The sequence below is a fragment of the Anser anser genome, assembly GCF_964211835.1.
Source record: "Anser anser genome assembly, chromosome: 14".
Taxonomy (NCBI): Eukaryota; Metazoa; Chordata; class Aves; order Anseriformes; family Anatidae; genus Anser; species Anser anser.
The window spans coordinates 19,417,911-19,439,288 of NC_139735.1; the positions used below are offsets into that span (position 1 = coordinate 19,417,911).

At 38.8% G+C, this 21,378-nt stretch overlaps 1 protein-coding gene across 2 annotated transcripts in view; it reads right to left on the bottom strand.

The window, feature by feature from the left end:
* Nucleotides 1–21,378, bottom strand: part of TTC1 (tetratricopeptide repeat domain 1) — a 34,015-nt gene that overhangs the window by 12,064 nt on the left and 573 nt on the right. For both annotated transcript variants that reach the window (XM_083798130.1, XM_083798129.1), the window contains exons 2-6: nt 21,012–21,362; nt 9,432–9,492; nt 7,480–7,592; nt 5,093–5,129; nt 3,224–3,372 (exon numbers count right to left, since the gene is read on the bottom strand). In XM_083798130.1, the coding sequence (XP_083654256.1) occupies nt 3,224–3,372; nt 5,093–5,129; nt 7,480–7,592; nt 9,432–9,492; nt 21,012–21,353 (702 nt within the window). In that variant the 5' untranslated portion in view covers nt 21,354–21,362. The remainder of the gene's footprint in view (nt 1–3,223; nt 3,373–5,092; nt 5,130–7,479; nt 7,593–9,431; nt 9,493–21,011; nt 21,363–21,378) is intronic.

Genomic DNA, 21,378 nt, shown 5'->3' on the forward strand with positions numbered 1-21,378 from the left:
TCTCTGCCTAGTAAAAGGAGGTCAAGGAGCAAAAGGCATGTGTAACAGTCAACGCTTGTACTTCCTAGCTACAAAAATTAAGAATTACTGATCATTCTAAAACATTCCTGAAAGATGGCCAGAAAGAACAGCAGCATTTTTTATGATCCTTTCCTCGAACAAATCTCCAGTGGTAACTGAGCGCTGGCACTTTTATGAGATTATTAGAGGCAAACTCACTTAAGGAAGATTGTGGTTTTGCAAGAGACATAAGAGACGGTACCTATACTTTTAGGGGGTTCCGATCAGCCAAAATATAAGTATTTAAAATTCTTCACACTTCGAACCAACTACTGACAGTGTTCCCAAGTCTTAATCTGTGGAGTCCTGACTGGTGGTTCATAACAAGTTGTCTAATCTTCACAGTCACTCTTTGTGAGCGTGCTGCTGAAATGCACCAAAGGCTACTTTACCAAATAACTGACTAGATTATGCTAGGCCTCTTTTTGGATCTAGGCTAATGCTAAAAGGCTACAAGCTACAAAAACTAAATCCCATCGTTTCCTTTACAAATGTCAGCAGACTCCTTGGCTGAATTCCTGGATCAAATAAGCCACAGTCTCAGCTAGGAGACTATAAATGAGGCCAACACAAATAATCTTTTCTAGACTATGATGGATGCATCGCATTCACTGTCCATGCAGTAATGATGTTTGACAAGCTCGTCATTTATTAAACCATTGCCGTGCATGCAACAAGCATCAGGGGGTTGTTTCACAGTACGGTAAACTGACCTTGTCACTGGGTGCTGCCAAAAGTGATGGCCCCAATTCCTGCACTGCCTTGACCACATCTTCTTTCCTTCTCACTAGTAATTGCAGTAGATCTGAGTCTGCATCTGATAGCAGAAAGCCATGGCGATATAAACCTATTCACTCTGGGGGTTATTGGTTGCTGGCTTTTCTTTCCTTGTAGATAGATGGTTTTCCTTCTGGCATATTATATGTAGAAAAATAACCAGCCATCCATGTAGGGTCCATCATGAACTTGTATCAGCGCTAACACAAGGAAAGCGACTGGACAGCTTTTAAAGCAGCTGGCAGTTCATGGGTTTATCTGTTCTTACCCTTGACACTAACAAGAGTTACACGGTTAAGCAGAATATTTTTCTGCCATAAGTGCAATTGATCCAGTCCCAAAGGAAGTAATTTCAGGCAAGCCTTCTTGTCTAATATGCTATTAAAGCAGTTTCTATTATGTCAGTACAACACCATATGAGGGGGGGGACAAGGGGGAGAGAAATTAAAAAATAAAACAGAAATCACTACTAATAATTTACCCACATGGAAATTAAAATAATTAAACAAACCTTGCAAATATATTTCTGCATTAACACCACAAAGTGGTTTTAGAGATAATTTTGTATTTTTTTTTTTAAACTTTATTTTAATTTTAGGCGGCAGAATAGGTTGCATGTTCACTGACATGAAGCTGAACTTAAAATAATGATGCCCTCTGAAAATTTAACAAGCTATTAGAAGAAGTCAAGTACTGTCATATGGATTTGAGCGCTCAATTGTGCATTATGTTTTAAAATTGCATCTATTTATCTTAAAAGGGAAGTAAAAGATAGTTCAGTTGTTTTTACTGCGGAAGATGGTCAGCTCTTTCCAGGCTCTCTGGTGCTTGCAAGCTATTCACCCACGGTGACCTGAGGCTCCCACTTTGACATAAAATGACCGCTACTGTACGTTTGATAGCAGCTACCTTCCATTAGGATGTTCCTCCAGAACCACATGCTGTCTAGCTGCATACCTACCACATTTCAACACAGCCTTCGTACCTCTTTTCAAAATTAAGAATGGCAAGCAGTATATACAGAGAGCTTTGCACACAAAAACAAATTGCCCTTCTTGCTATACCAACTCTTGCAGAAAGACCCTTTGAACTTGTCAAATTCACAGCTGTTTTCCAGAGCAAGCATTAACATACTAAGTATCACTAGAAAAATCCCTTCCTGCTTGTATTTTACACAAAATTATTTGAAACCTCAAATGAGCAGGCTGCAGCAATAACTTTAAATCCCCACTGAGTAAGGATTATTTACATGATAGACTAGAATTTCAAGATGTTCTAGAGATTTACCTTTTTTCATCCAAGCTGCCATATCCTAAAGTCCAAGGTAACTTTATTTTTTAAAATATACTTCTAGAAATATGACAATGTTTCTTCAAGAAGCCTTTAATACAGAAGTATTTGTAATGTCGATTGAAAACGGACACTGGAGCACAGTACTAAGCTGCAGAACTCATGTATTTGGGAACAAAAAAGTAATTTAATCAGAAAAGAGTGCTGTTTGCAACTACGAAGTGCCACCTTCTTCACATGAAAGACTAAGTTCTTGAAAATTAATAGCAGACTTCAGTCACATAATTCAGACAGATCTTGTCTCCATCATTCTCTTAATCAAGTCATCAAAAAGTATCTATTTTATTCAACTACAAATTCACTAATCAGAAAAGTAATTCTACAAAAAGAAAAATTGACTCCCACTAATTAAATACCTAGCAAGAACTGTATTATGGGGTACTTGTATTCTGATTTCCAAATTGCTGATCCTTACTGAAGTGATGGCTACTAAAATGCAGCAGTGGCTCACTAACACAGTCAGCACTGTACAGGTTCTGACCTAAACAACCTTTTCTAGTGCATGTATAAGTACAATTAAAAATCAAGCAAAATTTCAATGTTTAGTAGAAATTTATCAGAATGCTGTATTTGAAAATGCATGTATTAAAATAACTTCGTTTGAAAAAAGTTAATGCATTTAAACAGTTCCAAGATATTCCTGGTAGAGAATCAAACTAGAAGAATCGTAATATATTCATTGATAAATTGTGTGGGAGGTGACCGCGCATGCACACATGTATTGTGGGGGACATGGGGTAGGTTATTCAACAGGTAAAGATGTAGTTATATGCTTACAGAACATATATTTACTTCCACTCATTTTATAAAGGTTAAAAGAGGACCATGCTTCAGGGACCTGAGCCTTGTCATTGAAGTCATGGCATTTCGTGTAATCTTTCTTATGTATAGACAGAGGAAAGAAACAGTACGCTTTTAGACTCAAAGTTATCACCACTGTGTATGAAGCAGCTTGCATAAACAGCATTGAATATTTAGACTAGGAAAAGAAAGACCTTGTTTTAAAGTCGTGCCAAAGTACACTAAAAAGGCTTACCATGCAAGCTTCTCTGGCCTGATGAACTGATGGGTCTTTTTCTAGGATTGCTTTATAATCCTCCAGAGCTTCATCTAGTTTTTCTGTTTTTTCATATAGTTCTGCTCTCCTCAGCAAAGCTCTAATATAGTTAGGATCTAATTCCACTGCTGGAAAACAAGAACAAAACACAGTATTTTACTTCAAACATTTCTATACCCCCTCAAATGAATTCTTAAGCCTGTATTAAAGTCTTAATGTTAATAGATGTTTTATAATGCAGCTTAGAATCAGAGTCATGGTTTAAGAGATAAATCATAATTTAGAGAGGCACCCTTTACACCCACCTATAAAGGTCTAATGCAATTGACCGTAGATCACAGACATTAAATGAAGTATCACTATATAGAAGCAAGCTCTATTTGTGCATTAGAAATCATGTGGCACTTCAGAAACATGAAGAATCCATAACATTATATATGCAAAAACTGAAAAATAAGTCTATATTATTAGATTACACCTAAAGTTAATGTACCTAAAGGTATATGTAGTAGGGAGACCAAGCATTTCCTTGCTTATCTCAGTGCAAGTTGAGACAAACTCCAGAACAACTACTGGTGTTCTTCTGAATATCTCTAAAAATCAAACAGTTAAAATTGTGTTGGGAAGCCACAAAAGGTTATACCAGCTCTACAAGTCACCACTGAGGCATTCACACTGAATTAAATCTTTTCTTCTCCTTATTCCCTTGGCAGTTGTGAGCATGTTTACTGGTTCAGTTAGGACTGAATACTGAACTTAACAATAGCCTGTGCATGGTAATTTCTCAAGGATTTCTTCATCCATTTTTCATCATAGGAAAAGGAAGTACAAAAACCTGCCCATTTTTTAATTGCTAACCCATTAAAATTGTTCTCAGGACAACTAAACCCCAGATTAGGTAAATATTCTAGTTTATTTATTCTGGAAGGACAAAGACAACACTACAATCAGCAAGTTGCAGGTTAATGTGAATTGCTCGGCTGTGTGCTAAGTGTTCCGTTGCAGTTTGTAAAAAAAAAATCCCTGGGCAGCATCAAGCAATGGTTAGTTTAAATCTCACTGCAGCAAAACAGACCTGCTCCCTTTTAGCCACCAAGAAATTATCAGAAGTATTTTTCAAAATGCACCACCACCAAAACAAGGCAAAACCCAACAGTAACAGAGGTCAGCTAGATTTTGTTACCTTCAAGATTCCTTTTAGAACATACAAACTGAAATTTACTGTACAAGTGCCACTGGCATTCATCCATTGGATTAGTTTTTTGGTTGGTAATTTGGACACTTTTCCCCAGCTGTCATGGGGAGTTTAAAAAGTATTTGAGCATGGGTGAGTGGGTAGAAGCAATAAAGCAATACACAGCTGAAATGATTTTACAAGAAGTTGCAAAGATAAAACTATGCAGGACAAAAACAAGAGAGCATAATCCCTTGTGACCAAGCAAGAGCCTTGCATAAAAGGGACTTGATAGTGCTTTTAATTCTGTGAGGCCCCACACTTCTTTGGAATCTCAAATTAAACCAAGATTTGGTGGGAATAGCAGTTACGTTTGAAATAGTAGGTATAAGGAAACAGCTTCCTTAAAATACTTCCTTTTTTTTTGGAAAAAGTACCAACAGCAGTCTTATTGCCACAGGAGAACAGAAAGTAAATTATTACAGGCAGTAAGTTCAGACAGACATTTTACAAAATAAATAGTTTTAGATTCAGGTGTCTTTCACTATAACCTTTCTATAAATTCTTTATATAAAAATGCCCAAAATTACAGCTCTGTGGTAAAGCACTAACTGGCTTAATTTATCCATGAAAGATCTGGCACAAGAGTGATGCACAGGAAACAAAAGTCATACCTTTGCTGCAGTCACTTAGGGCAGCTTCTGTCTTGTCCTAGAACAGAGAACAACATTGTTATATGTACATTATATTTCTTGGGAAACAGCTTGCTTACAATTGCAAGCAAAAAGGTTTGTCTGGCATTCCAAGGAATGGGTACATTCATGTAATCAAGGCTTTTCATACCATTGCTTCTGATTTAAAGCCCTTTACCAGCGATTAGCTTCCTCTCTCTGAAGGCTGCCAGTGTTCAGATTGCACGGCTGCCCCACTAATCAGTCTGCACTGAACAGCCGGCAGCAAGCGACCATCAAAAGGCTGAGTCACATCTGCAGGCCTTGGCTTAACCGAGCTACAGCTTTCCTACATTTGTCAATTAATTAAGGGGTTGGAATAGACAGTTCCCAGGACTCCCAGATAAATTCCTGTCTGTAAGAGCAAAGACATTTGGAAAGCAGATACTGCCTTTAGCACTAATATAGGCATTGTCCCTTGCAGAGGAAGCTGAGACTGCCAGGAGTGGTAGTGACAAGATTTTAGTGTGCCCAGACAACCACAGTTAGAGGATGAGTCAGGCAATCTGCTTATAATGATACAAAAAAAAAGGCAAGAATGCCGAGACAGAGATCCTGTTTTCATCTAAACTAAAAAGGCTTCAAGAAAAAAAAAAACACCAAGAAAAAGGCTGGCTGTTCTGTGCCTGTATTGTTGATTGACACAGTAGTTTTCATAAGGGTAGTTCCTGCATTTCTATACCCCAGGAACTATTTTCTTCTCCATTAAACGGAAGCTGCCTCACAGAAGAATGCCTGACAAGCTTTTATGGTAGTGCGAAGCAAATGGGTGATGCAAGTTTAAAAGAAAAAATACTTAATGGGGGAAGTTATTAATAATGTGAATCTATTTTCAGTGTAAGGTTTGGGTCTGTGAGGTTCTACTATCTATACAGGTGATACAGTAGTTTGTGCACAGTTTTTATTATCCTGTGCTCATTTGGGAAATATTGGATTAGTTTCCTAGCTAACATCTGGATTATGAGGAGCTTTTTCAGGTTTCAGCTTTCATATTTGGAAGGTTCCAACATCTGCTATTACAGAATTTCATTTTTTCCTTGCCTGTTCAATTCAGTATCCCAAGAGTGAATTCTAGCTGAGCAAGAATTTATTTACACCTAAATATGGCTGCACAGTACACTTACAGACAGAGCTGCATCTGCATCAATACTGGAGGAAAACCACAAGGAAGTTCACTTTGCAGGAGGATAAAATAAGGATAGGAGCTACTATGCTATTTTTCCATAATAATATAAAAACCAAAGCACAAATAAGGGAGTAATTTCTCTTCAATTCTTATTTTCACTTATTTAGAAAGAAGAGGTAATTTAGCACCATGTTTATAGCTTATAGCCTGAAGAGACAGTTTTGAAAGTATGATAATAAGCATGATAGAAAAGCCATAAAAGTGTCTCAGACAACTAAATTTAGACACACAATGCCTGTGAGCCAGAGAAATATTACTGAATGCTTGTTGATAGGTCCTCCTAGCTCCTGTTGTGGTCAACTAGTAGAATGTGTGAGCTGTATGAAATACACATACTAGCTGTATACTAATACAACTGTATGAGATCAAACACGCATAAAGGTTCTCCTCTCACTCCTCCTGTTACATGGCAGTCCGGCAACTTATATGTAAAGATGAGATCCTCAATTCTTTAAAATCAATTATTAGCTTATAAGTTAAATTGTTGGCTTTCCATTGTGCTTACAGTACATTTCAGATTCTGGAAGCATGTGGGCATCTGTCCCTGGACACAGAATAGAAAATAAATAAGAGACAGCTGTAGCCATTCTCTCGGGACAGTGCCCTATTACATAGGGTCCATGCTGCTATATAATAACTGTGAAGGAAGCACGCTAACTGTATTAATTAAGTCATAGGAAGCCCTACTTATGCCTGAAAGCATCTGAACCAATTATATGAAGACAAGTCTGACTATCCAGGTTTTAAAAACCTGGATAAAAAACCTGATTTAAAAACAAATACTACCTAGTTACACTTCTAGACAATCTAATACATGGGTCTGTATACATTAAACACACTTGAACATACCTGTTCCACATGAACTTTGAATTTATTTGAAAGAAAATGAAAAAACAATCTGTTTTAAATATAATACAGCTAAGCAACTTTGAACAGCTGCTCCAATTGCAACTTTCAGTTTTGAATTAATCCTCAGTAAAATCAAGTGTACCAGCATTTCTACTGGGAGCACGAGAGAATGTACAAGCAACAAAGCCTGCAAACAGTTTAATTCCTTTCCCCTCCTTTATGCATCCCTAATGACTTCATAATTTCATTTGACATATAAACAATAATCGTCATTTCATAAAACAAAGATATTCACCTGCTTCATTTTTGCAGCAGCTCTGTTTGAAAACAAAACAGCCCTATCTTTCTGGAAGCAGGCTGGACAAATCCGCAAAGCCTTCGTATATGAGTCTTCTGCCTCTCCATAGTCTGCAGATGCAATAGGGAAAAGAAACAACAAAAAACCACAGATCATTTATTTCAAATGCCAGTATGGTCAATGAATCATATGGCTAGAATTTCTTTGGAAACCTTTCTCAATATATGGTGCGGTATTTAAAGCAGTGGTCAGAATCAGTAGCTGCTTTCTGACAAAGTACACTACTGACTACTACTTGTATCAATGACAACCAATTATTTTTTAAAATCAGCACCCTCACAGAAGCAGAAAAGTGTTCCTGTGCTCAGCGTAACTACTGCAGCATGTAGTGCATATAATTCTCACACCCGAATCTGTTTCATCCTTTTTGTTCAGAGGGTACCACCAGCCTTAGGGGTTGAATCTTTTCAGCTGAAATGTATCCTTGATCTGAAAGGAAACACGTGCTGGGACATGTTATTGCACCAATACCTGCTCACAGCAGCTAGGGAAATATCTCATTTGTCAGAGTATCCTCAACGATTGACTTAAAGGTCAGTCACCACAAACCTATCAATTGGCACCTGAAGGTCGTCCATCTTCATGTCTGATCTAAAGCACAGACCAGTGATAAAGCACATGAGATTATTAAGTTGTTTTCCAATAATGGTAGAGTCAAAGAACAAAAAGGCCCTATAGTGACCCTGAACAATGCCCTGCCAGCTGACAAATGCATTCTCCTCAAAGCAGAGCAATTCTTTTTGCATGTTAGCCAGCGACCATACAGGTGCTTAAAAGGTCGTTCATTCCTGATCAGTTTGACAGGCATCAGCAGCACAGGCACACTGAACACATCTGCCAAAGAATTTTTCAGGAAAAGGCTATGGATAAGATCTCAAACGACGACTGAGCCAATATTACAGGCTTGCTACTTCCACAGCCCCAGCAGCTCCTTCCTGCCTGCTCTGACACTTGCCTGAATTGGTAAACCATTCCCCAGCAATCTCGCTCTCTTAGAGACCTCCAGCAGGAAGACCACTGTCTGGTTATCAGGATATGCTTCTGGGAAGCAGAAGTTACTCATTTGTGTAACCCTGTTGACTGAGGGAAGCATTAATGTACATTTCCTTGTTTCTTTGAAAATCCTCTAACCATCGGAACATTACATGAATGGTAGGGGTCAACATCCCTTCTCCCTTCATGTGCTTTAACTAAAATCATTGGTATTGTTATTTACTGCAGACCTATTGTTACAGATTAACTATGTTTACAACATATCGAGTTCCAGTGTAAGCTAGAAGTTTGCACACCTCTAGATTTTTTAAAAATATGTATCTATATATCTATGCATATATATGGATATATGTGTATATCTCTACATATATAAAGATATACACATATATGCATAGAGATGCTTGCATGTATATATACACACACCATATATAGTGTATATATAGAGATGTACACAATGTACAAAGAAAGAAAAGGGCCAGTGGATACAAAGAAACATACAAAGGTACAAAGCTATGAGTTATTGAGCCACTGAGCCTCCATCAATTCTAAGCAATTGCATTAGCAGAACTCAATCTGGTGGAAGCCTTTTTTGATTAGGAGAAAAAACCCTGGCACTTGGAAGGCAATCAATTCTGTATCATGTTCTTGGATTTAAACACAGCTTTCATGAGAAACCTGCTTTAGCAATCCAAGTTTTTGTGATTTAAACTTAACTCTTAAGGAAGTCTCTCTCTTTCTGTTCCCTAGAGCTGGGTGAAAAAATGATATAGATGATAACTTTGAACAATGATAGGTGCGAGATCTTCCTACAGGTTTTCTGCAATATCACCATAATGGTGAAGTATTAATTCGAGATTCTCTAACTTGCACATGATATTAAAAGATTATCAACACACCTCCTTTCTTGAACTGCTCATTTCCTTTCTCCTTCAGGGTTGTGCTCTCCTTTCTTCTTTTCTACAAAAGAAGAGACAATGTCTCAAAATATTTAATTGAAATGAACAAGTAGGTCAGCTGTAGTTCCAGATAAGCTATGAATGGAAATCAGAATAGAATATAACCTGAAGAATTTTAACTAGTACCAAGATCACTTGCTTGCATTTACTGTGGCATGATATGCTTTATAGATCCATAAAATACTGGAGTATACCAATGAGGCAGTTAAAAAGCTCTAGTTCATTAACAACACTATGCACAAAGAGCATTCATAGTGAATTATATGGTTTAAACTAGTATGCTAGCTTTTTAGCTGTTTGCTTGCTTCTTAATTCCTTTCCAATTCAACTGAATTCAGTGTAGCTCAACTATGTAGCATGCATTTTAGATGTAAAGTCTCAAAAAAAAACTTTTGTTTGAAGTAATTCTACCTCAGAAATTCAGTTACCTCCAGAGATGTACAAAGCATGTTGAGCTTACTGAATCAGAAGCAGGTCCATGGATAATAGTGCCCTGAAAGATTTCTTATGCAAAGTGAATAAGCCATCAGAGCCTGAGACAGGAAGATTGTTCTGCTACACAGTGAAAATTGCACACACTAAGCAGAGTTGTGTTCTCATCCATGAATATCTTAACCGTACTCTTGGCACAAGCAAAGTTGACATGAATGCTCTTAGCCTCTGACACTGAAAATACAGGATGTCATAAGCTATCTCTTACAAAGGAAGCCTTCGACATGCAGACGTACCTCACAGAAGTAAAAACAAAGCACTGTAAGACAGACAATATCAACAAGCAGCAATGCTCACGTTCATGAGTCATTTCTACGGTTAAAAAAACTAATTTGACCGCTGACTTTGCCCCCAAAACATGCATGCACAAAGGACTTAAATGAAGGTGGCTATAAATCACAGATCACTGAGCAATTAAAAAGCCAACACTAGGAAAAGGAACAGTTTCCTTTCCTGCAGATTCTGTAAATCAAGGATTAATGCAATTATCAATATCGCACAGAACATCTCCTTGGAAACAGCTAAATATAGCACCATGGAGCACTGCACCATCTCACAGCTATGCCAAGTAACTGACAAACAATACAAAATCAGAGGTTCTCTCCTCTTACTTTTATTGCTTTTGGAAAGTAATTCACTTGACCACTGTTACCATCTTTGTAATAACAGATCACAGTGCTCCGAAAGCTAGGCTTGAGAGAAGTGGCACTCGGTGGTCACAAGCACAACTACACACTAAAATCTCATCTGACCCTTTTGATACGTGATTAGATCAGTAATTTTTTTCCCCCATCTCCTATTAAAACATTCTCTAATACTCATTGCTCCTCGCACAACACTAGTGGACAAAACACACATCACTACTTAGCAATCTGCTTTCCTCCCGGGTGCAATGCCAGACCTACGCTGGTCCTTCCACAACGTCACTTGCACCAGCACACCCGAGCCAGTCAGTGCTTTCTGACTATGAGCATAGGAACGAATCTGAGCACTTACAGCACCAACTGCATTAAAAGCGCACGTTCTTCGTATATATGTGGGACTTGGCTGCTCAGCACAGGGAATACACAGCTACATTTGAAATCTGCACCCAAACTTGGGAAATGCTCGACAGAACCACTCCAGCAAGGTCACTGCTACGCACTCATTTGTCTCTCCACAGAAACACATTTTTAAAACATCCTGAATGCACATTGAGTGGAAATTTGCACAACAGAGGTCATTTTCACACCAGTGAACAGCACAGAGCAGGTTTGGAGATGATGATCTTACTGGAAAAGCTGAGAGATCTACAAAGACAATCCTCACCCAAGATAAGAAACGCTTGAAACACCAGCCCTACTGACTTCATTGCTCATGACCTATTTAGAACTGGCCTTTAAGTGCTATTAACTGATTCACTGTTGCATAAGGTCGGGTTGCATGCAATGTAACAGAAGAATTTTTCCTATGAGAACTACAGCATGGTTGTGGTACTCCTGATGCAGAAACCCTAAAAATCAAGGGATACTGGATGAAAAGCTTTACCTGCATTATCACTTAGATAATTATCAGTTGGACTAGATGATCCTTACGGGTCCCTTCCAACTTGGAATATTCTATGATTCTATGACTTTCTTTCATTTTATTAAAAATACTACAAAAAAGTTTATGTTTATCCCAGTCAAGTATTCAATTCTAAGAACTGCTTTGAAGCAAGGAGGCTTCAAGAGACTAAGCTTAAAAAATAGGAATTAAAAAAAAAGTTTTGAATCATGGGATTCCTTCTCAGACAGTCAAGAAGATTGTGAACTGGAGTCTCAACAGCACAGACGACCAAGGTATGGCCACATTTGCTGGGGAAACACAGGCAAACAGAAGTCCTGAGCAATTGAGGAGTTTAAGGGCTGTCACACTGGGAAGCAGATTCATTCAACTCTCCTTGCCTGAAAGCCTCTTCTTTGATATCTCCTCTTGCTCGCAAATCCAGCTTCACAAACTGGAAGGGCAGGGGACCATTAGCCACAGAACTGTTACAGCCATACAAATGTCAGCAAGTGTCTCGCAGTCACTTTGACTATTTGCCCAGAAAAGGTGTTGTCTAAGCGTGTCTCAGCAGCTCTGGCAAGAAAACCTTATTTGGCTTTGCAGCTTACTCAGCTCCCTGGAAAGCAGCTATGCAAGCAATGCAGTCCTGCTTCAAAACCAGCATTTCTGCTGCAGCTTCACCAACATCTTCATATTCCTGTATTACATGTTTCAGGCTGTTACTTAGCTTCCAGACTGTACAAGTTTTCACTGTGTTTTCAAAAAAGGTGAAGTCTGCAGAGTACCTCATGCATCGTTCTGTATTTGCACTGGGAGCGTGACCCATTGGCGAGACGTAGTAGCTGACTATCATCCCCTAAAAGCAAATGCACAGGATGTCAAAGCATACATATTAGAAGTCACAGCCTAAATGCACTAGCCTCTAAAGCACACAATGTATTTGTGAGAGAAATACATAATGTGTTCCTGCATATGTATGCATTTCTTTAACAGAAAGTCACAATACAAAAGCAGCAGAAAGATAACTATTCTGGATTAATTTACATTTAATTTGAATGGATTCTTGGAGTGTGTGCTGCTCAAATTAATGCTGTTGGAATCTTCTATTCAAATCCAGAATTAAAGAAATAAAGCACCTTTAGAAAATATAACCTCTTCACTCAGTATGCTGCATTTCCAGCTTTGATGGACTGGTCATCAGTTTACTGTGATCATATCAGCCCAGAGAGGAACAGATTGCAAGTGACTTGTCCTTGGGACAAATTTTGCATGATGTCATTTCCGTGTCCCGACCCACTCATTTTTCAGCAAAAGATTTAAATAGCTGCAGGGCAGGCTACCCGTTCCTTGGTGAGGGAAGTCGGTCAGACTGAACTCCTTGAATGCTCTGCTTCAGGAACAAAGATCTTGACCCACTACATTCCCATAGGCTGCTCACATATGATGACGGCATCAGTCACAACTTCCCCAACTTACACTCCCTTAAGATGCTCTGCAATTCAAAAGATGTGAAACCTTTGGTATTGCTTTTTGAAAATTCTAAGATGACAAATTCCAAGTGCAGGCATTAATTTTTGATGTACATTTTCTTTTTTAACCACAAGGAAAAATAACTGTATTTAACTAAAAACATAGTTCTTAAATGATCTGATTATAAAGGTTCACAGATTTGGATGCTGAATTACGATCATCCGTATTCTGAAGAAATTAGGATCGTAACCTAAACCTGCCTGGCAAGCAAGAGGTGCAGAGAATTAAGGCCTGATCTGAAGTAAAGAGAGAAGACAGCTTGGTCTTCTGACAATAAAGTACAACAACTCAAAAAAAAAAGAACAAAAAAGAACAGACCATCATCAAATACAGTCCTTTAGCTTCAGCTTCTCTGCCAAAAAGCTCAGTTAAATAAATTAAAGCATTATTCAAGTATTAGGGAGAGAGCAACCTACACATTTTTGCTGTTTACTTCAGAAGGAACCAATATAATAACAGTGCTGGCAATGAAATCCCTAAATATAGCTGGTGAGAGCTGGAGGTTGAATACCCACAGTTTGTAATGCTTTCTAGCACGCTTCCTCTGGCTGTTCCTATGAATTTTATTTGATTAATTGATTTAACTTTGCAATGGAACTGTTCCTGGCTCCAGTTTCATGAAGAGCAGCAAGCATACTTTCTCCTCTCCCATGATATTTATACAGGGTGACAATGCATATCTGCATCTCGTAAACCCTTACATATCGGCATCCAGCAGCAGTCATTTAAAATTACTGGGGTTCAAAGGGTCTGTGGAAGCAAGCAATTTAAACAGATAAGGAATATATTTTACACCTTCAAATACCACTTCTAGTTGTAAGCCACCTACTAGCAGTCATCTGCTTCCCCCTGCAGTTTTGTGAAGTTATTGCTGTATCACGTTCATTTAAGGAACTTCAATTTAAGGTTGTAGTCACTCAAAATCTCTCAAAACTGGTTAGAGTTGTCACTTGAAAACTGTGCCAAATCTGTCCTCTCTGCTGAAGAGGTAGAGTAATTGGTATTGCTAGACCGCCCAACTCCTGCTCATTGTAACTTCACGGTAAAGATGGATTTAGTCTTTCTGTTGCCAATCACTACCTTCTCCTAAAACTGTAAGCAGCACTTACAGAAACAATAGGGCACATCCACCAATAGGGCACATCCACTTACAGAAACAATAGGGCACATCCACAGTGTGCCAGACTGAAACCTGTGCCTATTCCTGAGTGCCAGCCTGTCATTCCTGCTCCGGAGGCAACAGCCTCCAGCAGAAAAGTGAAGCTGACCACTTAATCCATCACCACGAGTGAAAACCTTCAATCATGCACAAGCCTCTCAGTTTTCTAAACTGAAGGTCTCGATTCGACAGGATCAGCAACTTCCAGAGAAATGCAAAATGGAATATAAGCATAAAAACAGCAGCACTGCAAGAAAACCAAAGGTATAATTTTTCACTCTATTAAATTGCCAAAGACTTTTTTAAAAAAGTTTATAAATGCAACTGAAACTCTGAATCTCATAGGGAGACTATAACTGCAGACTTTACCCAGGTTCTTCTCACCAGCACTTGGAATTAGCTACTCTAGCAGATACAGATAGACTTTTCAGATGTGCTTTAACTCAGAAAATAAAACAGGATGTTTTGTTCTATTTTTAAAACCATCAGACAGGGCTGTTTTAATCCAGCAATCTGTCTTTTACTCTGATTTGACCAAAGCAACAACATATCTAGTGTTACTGCTGTACTGCATACAGGATTCAGATTACTAAAGTAGGTCATTTTAATAGGGGAATCACCTTTAAATTATATATTATAATATATTATATATTATATTTCCATACAATTGCATTGTGACCCCTTCAAAACCCAATTGTCTTGCAAGTTTTATTGCTGTGCAAAATAATTTTGAATGCTGATTAGAAGTGCTGTACAGTCAGTTGCATTGTCTCGTATTAATTATCTGGCTTTGGTCCAACCAGCTCATTCTTCCTGAAAAGTTCTAAGACCACCTCTAAGTGACCAACACCTGAGGTCTGCTCCAAATTTTGACGTACTTCTTTGCATCTTCTCTTCCACTTTGTACCTTACCTTATATTTTGTAACTATTGCAGATGAAAACAGCTAAACTTTCACAGCCAAGGTTACTACTCCATATTGGGCAGATACCTGGAACTAGGAAAACATCAAATACTGAAACGAATGACTTTACTCGAGAAGCTATCTCAGAAGAAATCCCACATCAGTTCTTCAGCCCCTGAAAAAGCAAATTCTATACAGAAGCTATAACTTATGGAAGAACAATGGGATCAACCTGAGGCATGGGGAAGGAAAGGGTGAATAGGTGAGCAGTTTAAAGGAAATTTCTTGATGAGGACAGAGATCTTCTCTAACACATCCTAGAATTTCTGGGGAAAAAAAAAGTTTTACTGTTTAGACCAGAACTGAATATATCTCATGTATAACTCAAAAAAATATTTCTCAAAGGTCAGTTTTACTTAACTCTTACAGAGTTGCTAACAAAATTAATGAAGAAACTCCTCTACTAGAGCTGTGCTCCTCATCTTGCTGACTTTTTCCTGAATAGCAGATGAGCATGGTAACAGACAGCTGTAGCTCTAATGCACACGCAACAGCCCAAAGAAGGCAAGTGCTTTTGAGGAATATTACATATTTATTGCAGGCCTTACAGCAGCTAGAAAGGAGTGTTCTATATCCATGAGAGCTTCCTAGGCCAGGTGCTCAAGTCTTTGCCAGACAAGGCCCGAAGAACAAGCAACATCTGTCATGACGGAAGAGCGTGAGGGATTTAGAACGCTGCTGCTGGATAAACTCATAATTAATGGGTGTCTCTCCAGAAGAGGACCAGGTCAGACTGAAAAAATTACCAAGTAACAGCTGCTGGGTGTCCTCTGATTAATTCTGCAGACTAGACCAACGTCAAAGCCATCAATGTCAATGGCAACTAACCAGAAAATCTGTCTGTAATGCATCAAAAGCAATTTACTGCTCAGTGCCTCTGCTGAGATAGCAATAAGCATACTTAAAAAAATACCTTATAAAACAGAATTTCGTTTCAGGCTATATAATTCTTAAAAAGCTCAGACTTCCAAGTCCAAGCAAGTAACCCGACTCTGTTCTAAGCTATTTCTGCTTTTTAAGAATTTTTCTTGCAGGTTCATGTCTTAATAAACTCTTTCCTTCCTGTTTTTATTTTACTTCATTGTGCAGAAGAAACTTCTTATGTCATCCTACTGCTTCCCTGGAAATAATTCTTATTACTTAAAATCAGAATTCTCACTATAAAGGGCTCCTGAAACATAATTCAGAGAAAATACACAGCCACTTGCTCCTTCCCTTTGATCTCCTCAGCAGCTTCTGCATAGGTGAGAATTTTTACTCAGAGCTGCTACTGTGCTACACAAAGATGTGCATAAACACAGCGCAAGGACTAAAAATCTCTTCCCGCATCTCCAGAATAAATTAGTCTTTTTCTACAGCCTAGTTATAAGACAACATTGCTCAGAAGTACCAATTTATTAAAACCACTCAAAAACAGTGTATTTAGTTAAGAAACTACAAAGGTTTATATACTCCATAATTTGATTTGAGCAGGGCTAACATCCAGCTCTTGTTGTTACAAGTATTTTGAGCATATAATTTATGGTTGGTGTTGCAACCACAGTTAACACAACTTCCTCTTGGATGGGCAAGTAGTCTAATCAAAGAAAATCCATCTACTCTGTACGTAAATGCCATCATGAGACTTCAGTTTGATGCCTACTCTCAGCAGCGTTGCCTGTGATCTAAAAATACAGCCTTTTTCCCCCCCCCCCCCCATCTGAATCAGTCCCCGTAACTGGTTCACTGCACATTCACAGAGAGAGGTGTGCTGGCACAGTGAGGGAGGCAGCAGGGGTTCAGAATAACTGATCAAGGACTGCCGAAGCAGCAAACAGAACTGCTGCTCAGCGTATAGTCATGACCTAGTAATACTACCAAATAAACAAGTTCTGAATATTTCTGCCTCATTTTCTTCAGCTGCAAGAAAATCATATTGCCCTTCTCCTCAAGAAAATCCTTTTGAGTAACTTGTGGTTAAAAATATTTTAAAAAATTGAATAAATGGATGTGCAGCAGCTGCCTGCAGACCATAACAGAAGTATTTTTTTCTTAGAACCGGCATCATTTAACAGATTTTCCTTATAATGAAAATATACAAGGTTTCACTTTCTAAAATAAATTTAAGCAACAGTTCTAAGTATTATAAAGAAAACTAAGAGTGGAAATTCAGGAAATAATCCATCCCCATGTTTTTTCTAAACAGAAAATATACAGTGATGTCAAGTAAGAGTGTGCTAAGAGATTACTTCATTAGTTGTAACTCCTGCTGCAAGCTTCTAATTTCTCTCTCATTTCTGGATTTCTCAAGCTGTACTTGTAACAGATACCAACAATATATTGTTGCAGAAAAAAAAGATGTATTTTAAAGACTGCTTACATACTTAACTCAGAAAGCTCTCTAAGGAACCTAATGTTCACACTACAAACATTGCTAATCTAATAGCTGTGGTGATGCTACAAGATGAATTCTAATTCATTAAGTGTAATTGTAAACCAAGTTGAAGGGCATAACCTCTCAATGCCACTGAAAATAAAAATTAGAAAGATCTCATCTTGCAGAAAGAATTGGCAGCTGCAGATATCTTTCTCTAAGAAAATCTCTCCAGCTTTAAACGATTATTATTTTGTACCTGCACAGCATCTTTCAATGGAGAATGTAACAAAGCAGAATGTAAGTATCCAACATTCTTTTGCTTATGTTACAGATGGCAAAAATTATTGTGAGAAATTAAATGACTACCTAACAATACAACAAAAACAAGCGAAGCACAAAAGCTATGACACCACATTTCCAGGCCTGTTTCTCTTTCTGGTGCTTAAAACTCAGACATAATTTTCACCCTGAAAGTTTAGCATTTTGTCTGTGAATCTCTCAAACTGCCTTCAAGCCTCATCGTTACTCACACTCACAATAACCCTTGCCGCACCAGCAGTAAATACAGGTATGAAAAAGGGACTTTTTAATCTAAACCGGAAGAGATGCAAGGGCAACATGATAGACTGCATCTGGAGAGTGTCTGTTGATGGTGTTCTCCCTTCCTGATCCTCCATACAAGAAAAAAGACATTGACTTCCTGGATGGAGTCCAGTAGAAGGCCCCCAGGACAGTCAGGACACTGGAGACATGACCAAAGCAGCCTGCCTATAAGAATTGAGTCCATCCAGGCTTAGGAAAAGGTGTCGCAGGGAGACCTGGCTACTAGAGAAAATGGGGACAGACTCCTCCTGAAGGCATGCAGAAAAAAACACGTCCAGGGGTCACAAGCTGCAAAAAAAGGAAATTCTAATTAGATACAAAGAAGAAAAAAACCACCATCATGAGGGCTGTTAAACACTGGAACAGAGGCCTGTAGAGCCTGTGCAATCTCCAGGCTGGGAGATGTCAGCACAGTTCCGGGCAGCCTGATCGGGCTGATCCAACTTTCAGCAGGGGTTTCCACTAGATAATCTTCACAGGCCCTTTTGAGGCAAAGTATGTACCAGAAAACTTCTTGAGATTTTTTTCAATTCTTCATTATTAAATCTCAAAGTGTTACACCCAGCGAGCATCATTATGCCCATTTTACAGATGTCAAAACAGAGGGAGAGACATAGAGAGATGAAGTAATTTCCACAAGGTCAACCAGAAGACATGTATTATTCTCAGTTTCATTCTTATTTCAAAAAGATTGCGTTCTATGTTCCTCTCCTCCACGAGTTCCATAGTTTTCCCACCCCACAGAATGTTTACATTGACATTACTAACCGTGCCACCGATGAAAACTTACCTTTTATCTTCACCAATGTATTTGGGTCAGAAAGCCCACCCTATCAGCAAGGGAGCTATCTGAGCCACAGCTCGATTAAGTTTCTCTATACTTGCTTGTAAAAAAGAATTTAGTTTTCGGTTGCCTGTGTGATCTTAGCTCTGCATATTTCTGCTCACCATTCTCTGTTTACACTAGCTGACAGTAAGACCATGGTATAGTCAAGTTACTGCCTAGCCCCTCCCTCTTTCCAAGCTTTTTTGGGGCAACGTACAGACATCTGTTATTTACTTACACAACATAGACAGGGCTAGTCAACAGTTAAGAGAGTGGCACAGCTTTATCAAGTGAGTTGAATAAGAAAGGACCAGCCTTCCTATACAAAAAAAAAGTACCAAGCCCCTATGCATTCACTGACACATTCATATTTTATGCACTTAACAGAGTTATGACACTTCATTTCTTCTTTTCCTCATTTTGATAGCCCATGTCCATTACCATCGGTAATGATGATTTAGGAGTTTCTGAAATAAGCCCTTCAGTACGATATCTTCCCCTGTGAAGTAATGCTTTCTGGAGATGGAGCCCACCTTCTATTACCAGCTGTCATTCCTTGCTCAACTCTCTCTGTCCCTCATTATAATCACTTATGCAATGCTACCTACAATCCAAGCTGTGCACCTACTTCCAGTAAGGACTCTATCCCCCTTATAGGGATAAGATCACAGAACAGTTTGGGGTGGAAGTGACCTTGAAGAGCACCAAGTTCCAACCCCCCTGCCATGGCAGGGACACCTCCCACCACACCAGGTTGCCCCAAGGCCCCATCCAGCCTGGCCTAGAGCACTGCCAGGAATGGGGCAGCCACAGGTTCTCTGGGCAGCCTGGATCAGGACCTCAGCACCCTCGCAGAAAAGAATTTCTTCCTCATGTCTAGCCTAAACCTACCCTCTTTTAGTTCTAAGCCTTTACCCCTTGTTCTATCCCTATGTTCTCTGATAAAGTTCCTCTCCAGCTTTCCTGTAGGCCCCCTTTAGGTACTCTCTCCCTAGAGAGTTAACATTCACGCCTACAGGACTATAAAATGAAGTTTGCTGAAGTCTTCCCCTCTGAAATTATGATAGGTCAAAACTCCACCTTTTCCCCAATTGCCAATAAATATACTAGTATTATTCATCAATATTTCAGTTTTTAGTATAATTAACTGCTCATCAGGGTAATGCAATCAGGTTTTAAGAGGCTGGATCAGCTCTTTGAAACGTTATTTGTTCTAAAGGCCAAGCTATAAAAACCTGGTTCCTCCTAATTTATCAGCAGTAGAGTGCTCAAGAACTGGGAGAAACACAATATACAAGTGTTCTACAGGACTTGTATGTTAGCACATAGGTTTTGATTTAGTATTTTTACTTCCCCACCGTTCACAAATTCAAGTTGCAAAAAGTTTTTTTTTTTTTAAATTATATGATGACCATAATACCCTAGAACCTTGAAAGCTAATGTCTGTCAAGTGACACCACTGACTAAGTGTCACAACAACTGGTTCACACAGACTTACTGTGGCGTAGACACTTTTAGAGGCTGCTGAACAAACCCTCAGGCCTATTTCATTATTCCTCACAAGCTCACACAGCTTGTTACCCAAACGTTTTGCCCAACATTGAAAACAAACAAAAACCAAACATTAAAGCATTTTGTTTAAAGCCTCAGTAATCTATAGGGATAAATTTCAACGTTAATCCCAAAACACTAATACATCAGCTAGCCTTTCAGATATCAAAAGTATCCTGAATACCCCCCCCCCCCGAGTGTTTGGAAAGCATTCTGCAGATAATCTGGGGAAAACAAATAATGCACACAAACTCAGCAACGTGAAACAGGGAAAATTTTGTTTCTTACAATCTGTCTTAAGTCACAGCAACCTTACACACTGCAGAAAGCAGATAAAAACCTGCGACAGAGTGTGATGATTAGCAACAGTAAGCAAAACTAACAAAATACCAGGTACCAAAAAGAAATTGGGAACAGTAACATTAGTCACATAAAAGAGTTTTAAAGGTCCATTTTCATGCTGGTCACAAACCATTCAGAGAAGTGACACTGAAAGTGGGTACTTTGAATTACCTGTTTTTCTTCCTCTGGCATATCTTTTTCTAGTTCCAGTAAGTATTCTTCATCTAGTTCTGTCTGCTTCCTTGTGCTATTCTCATCATTCTGTATATTCCTTTCATCATCCAGTATAGGTTCTTTCACCTCAAAGGAGTCATGACAGTCATGGAAACACTCATCTGCTATCGTGGGATCTTTGGCTGAAGATGCTGCACAGCCACTTCCCATATTTTGGGGATTGTGGATATCTTTAGGGCCAGAAGCCAACGAGCTGGTGCTCTGCGATGCCTTCTGATCAGAAAGCTTTAAGTGACCAAGTAATTCTTCAGGTGGGCTTCCATCTTTAAACTCTTCCATGTTGGAGTCCTTGGAAAGGTTAGAT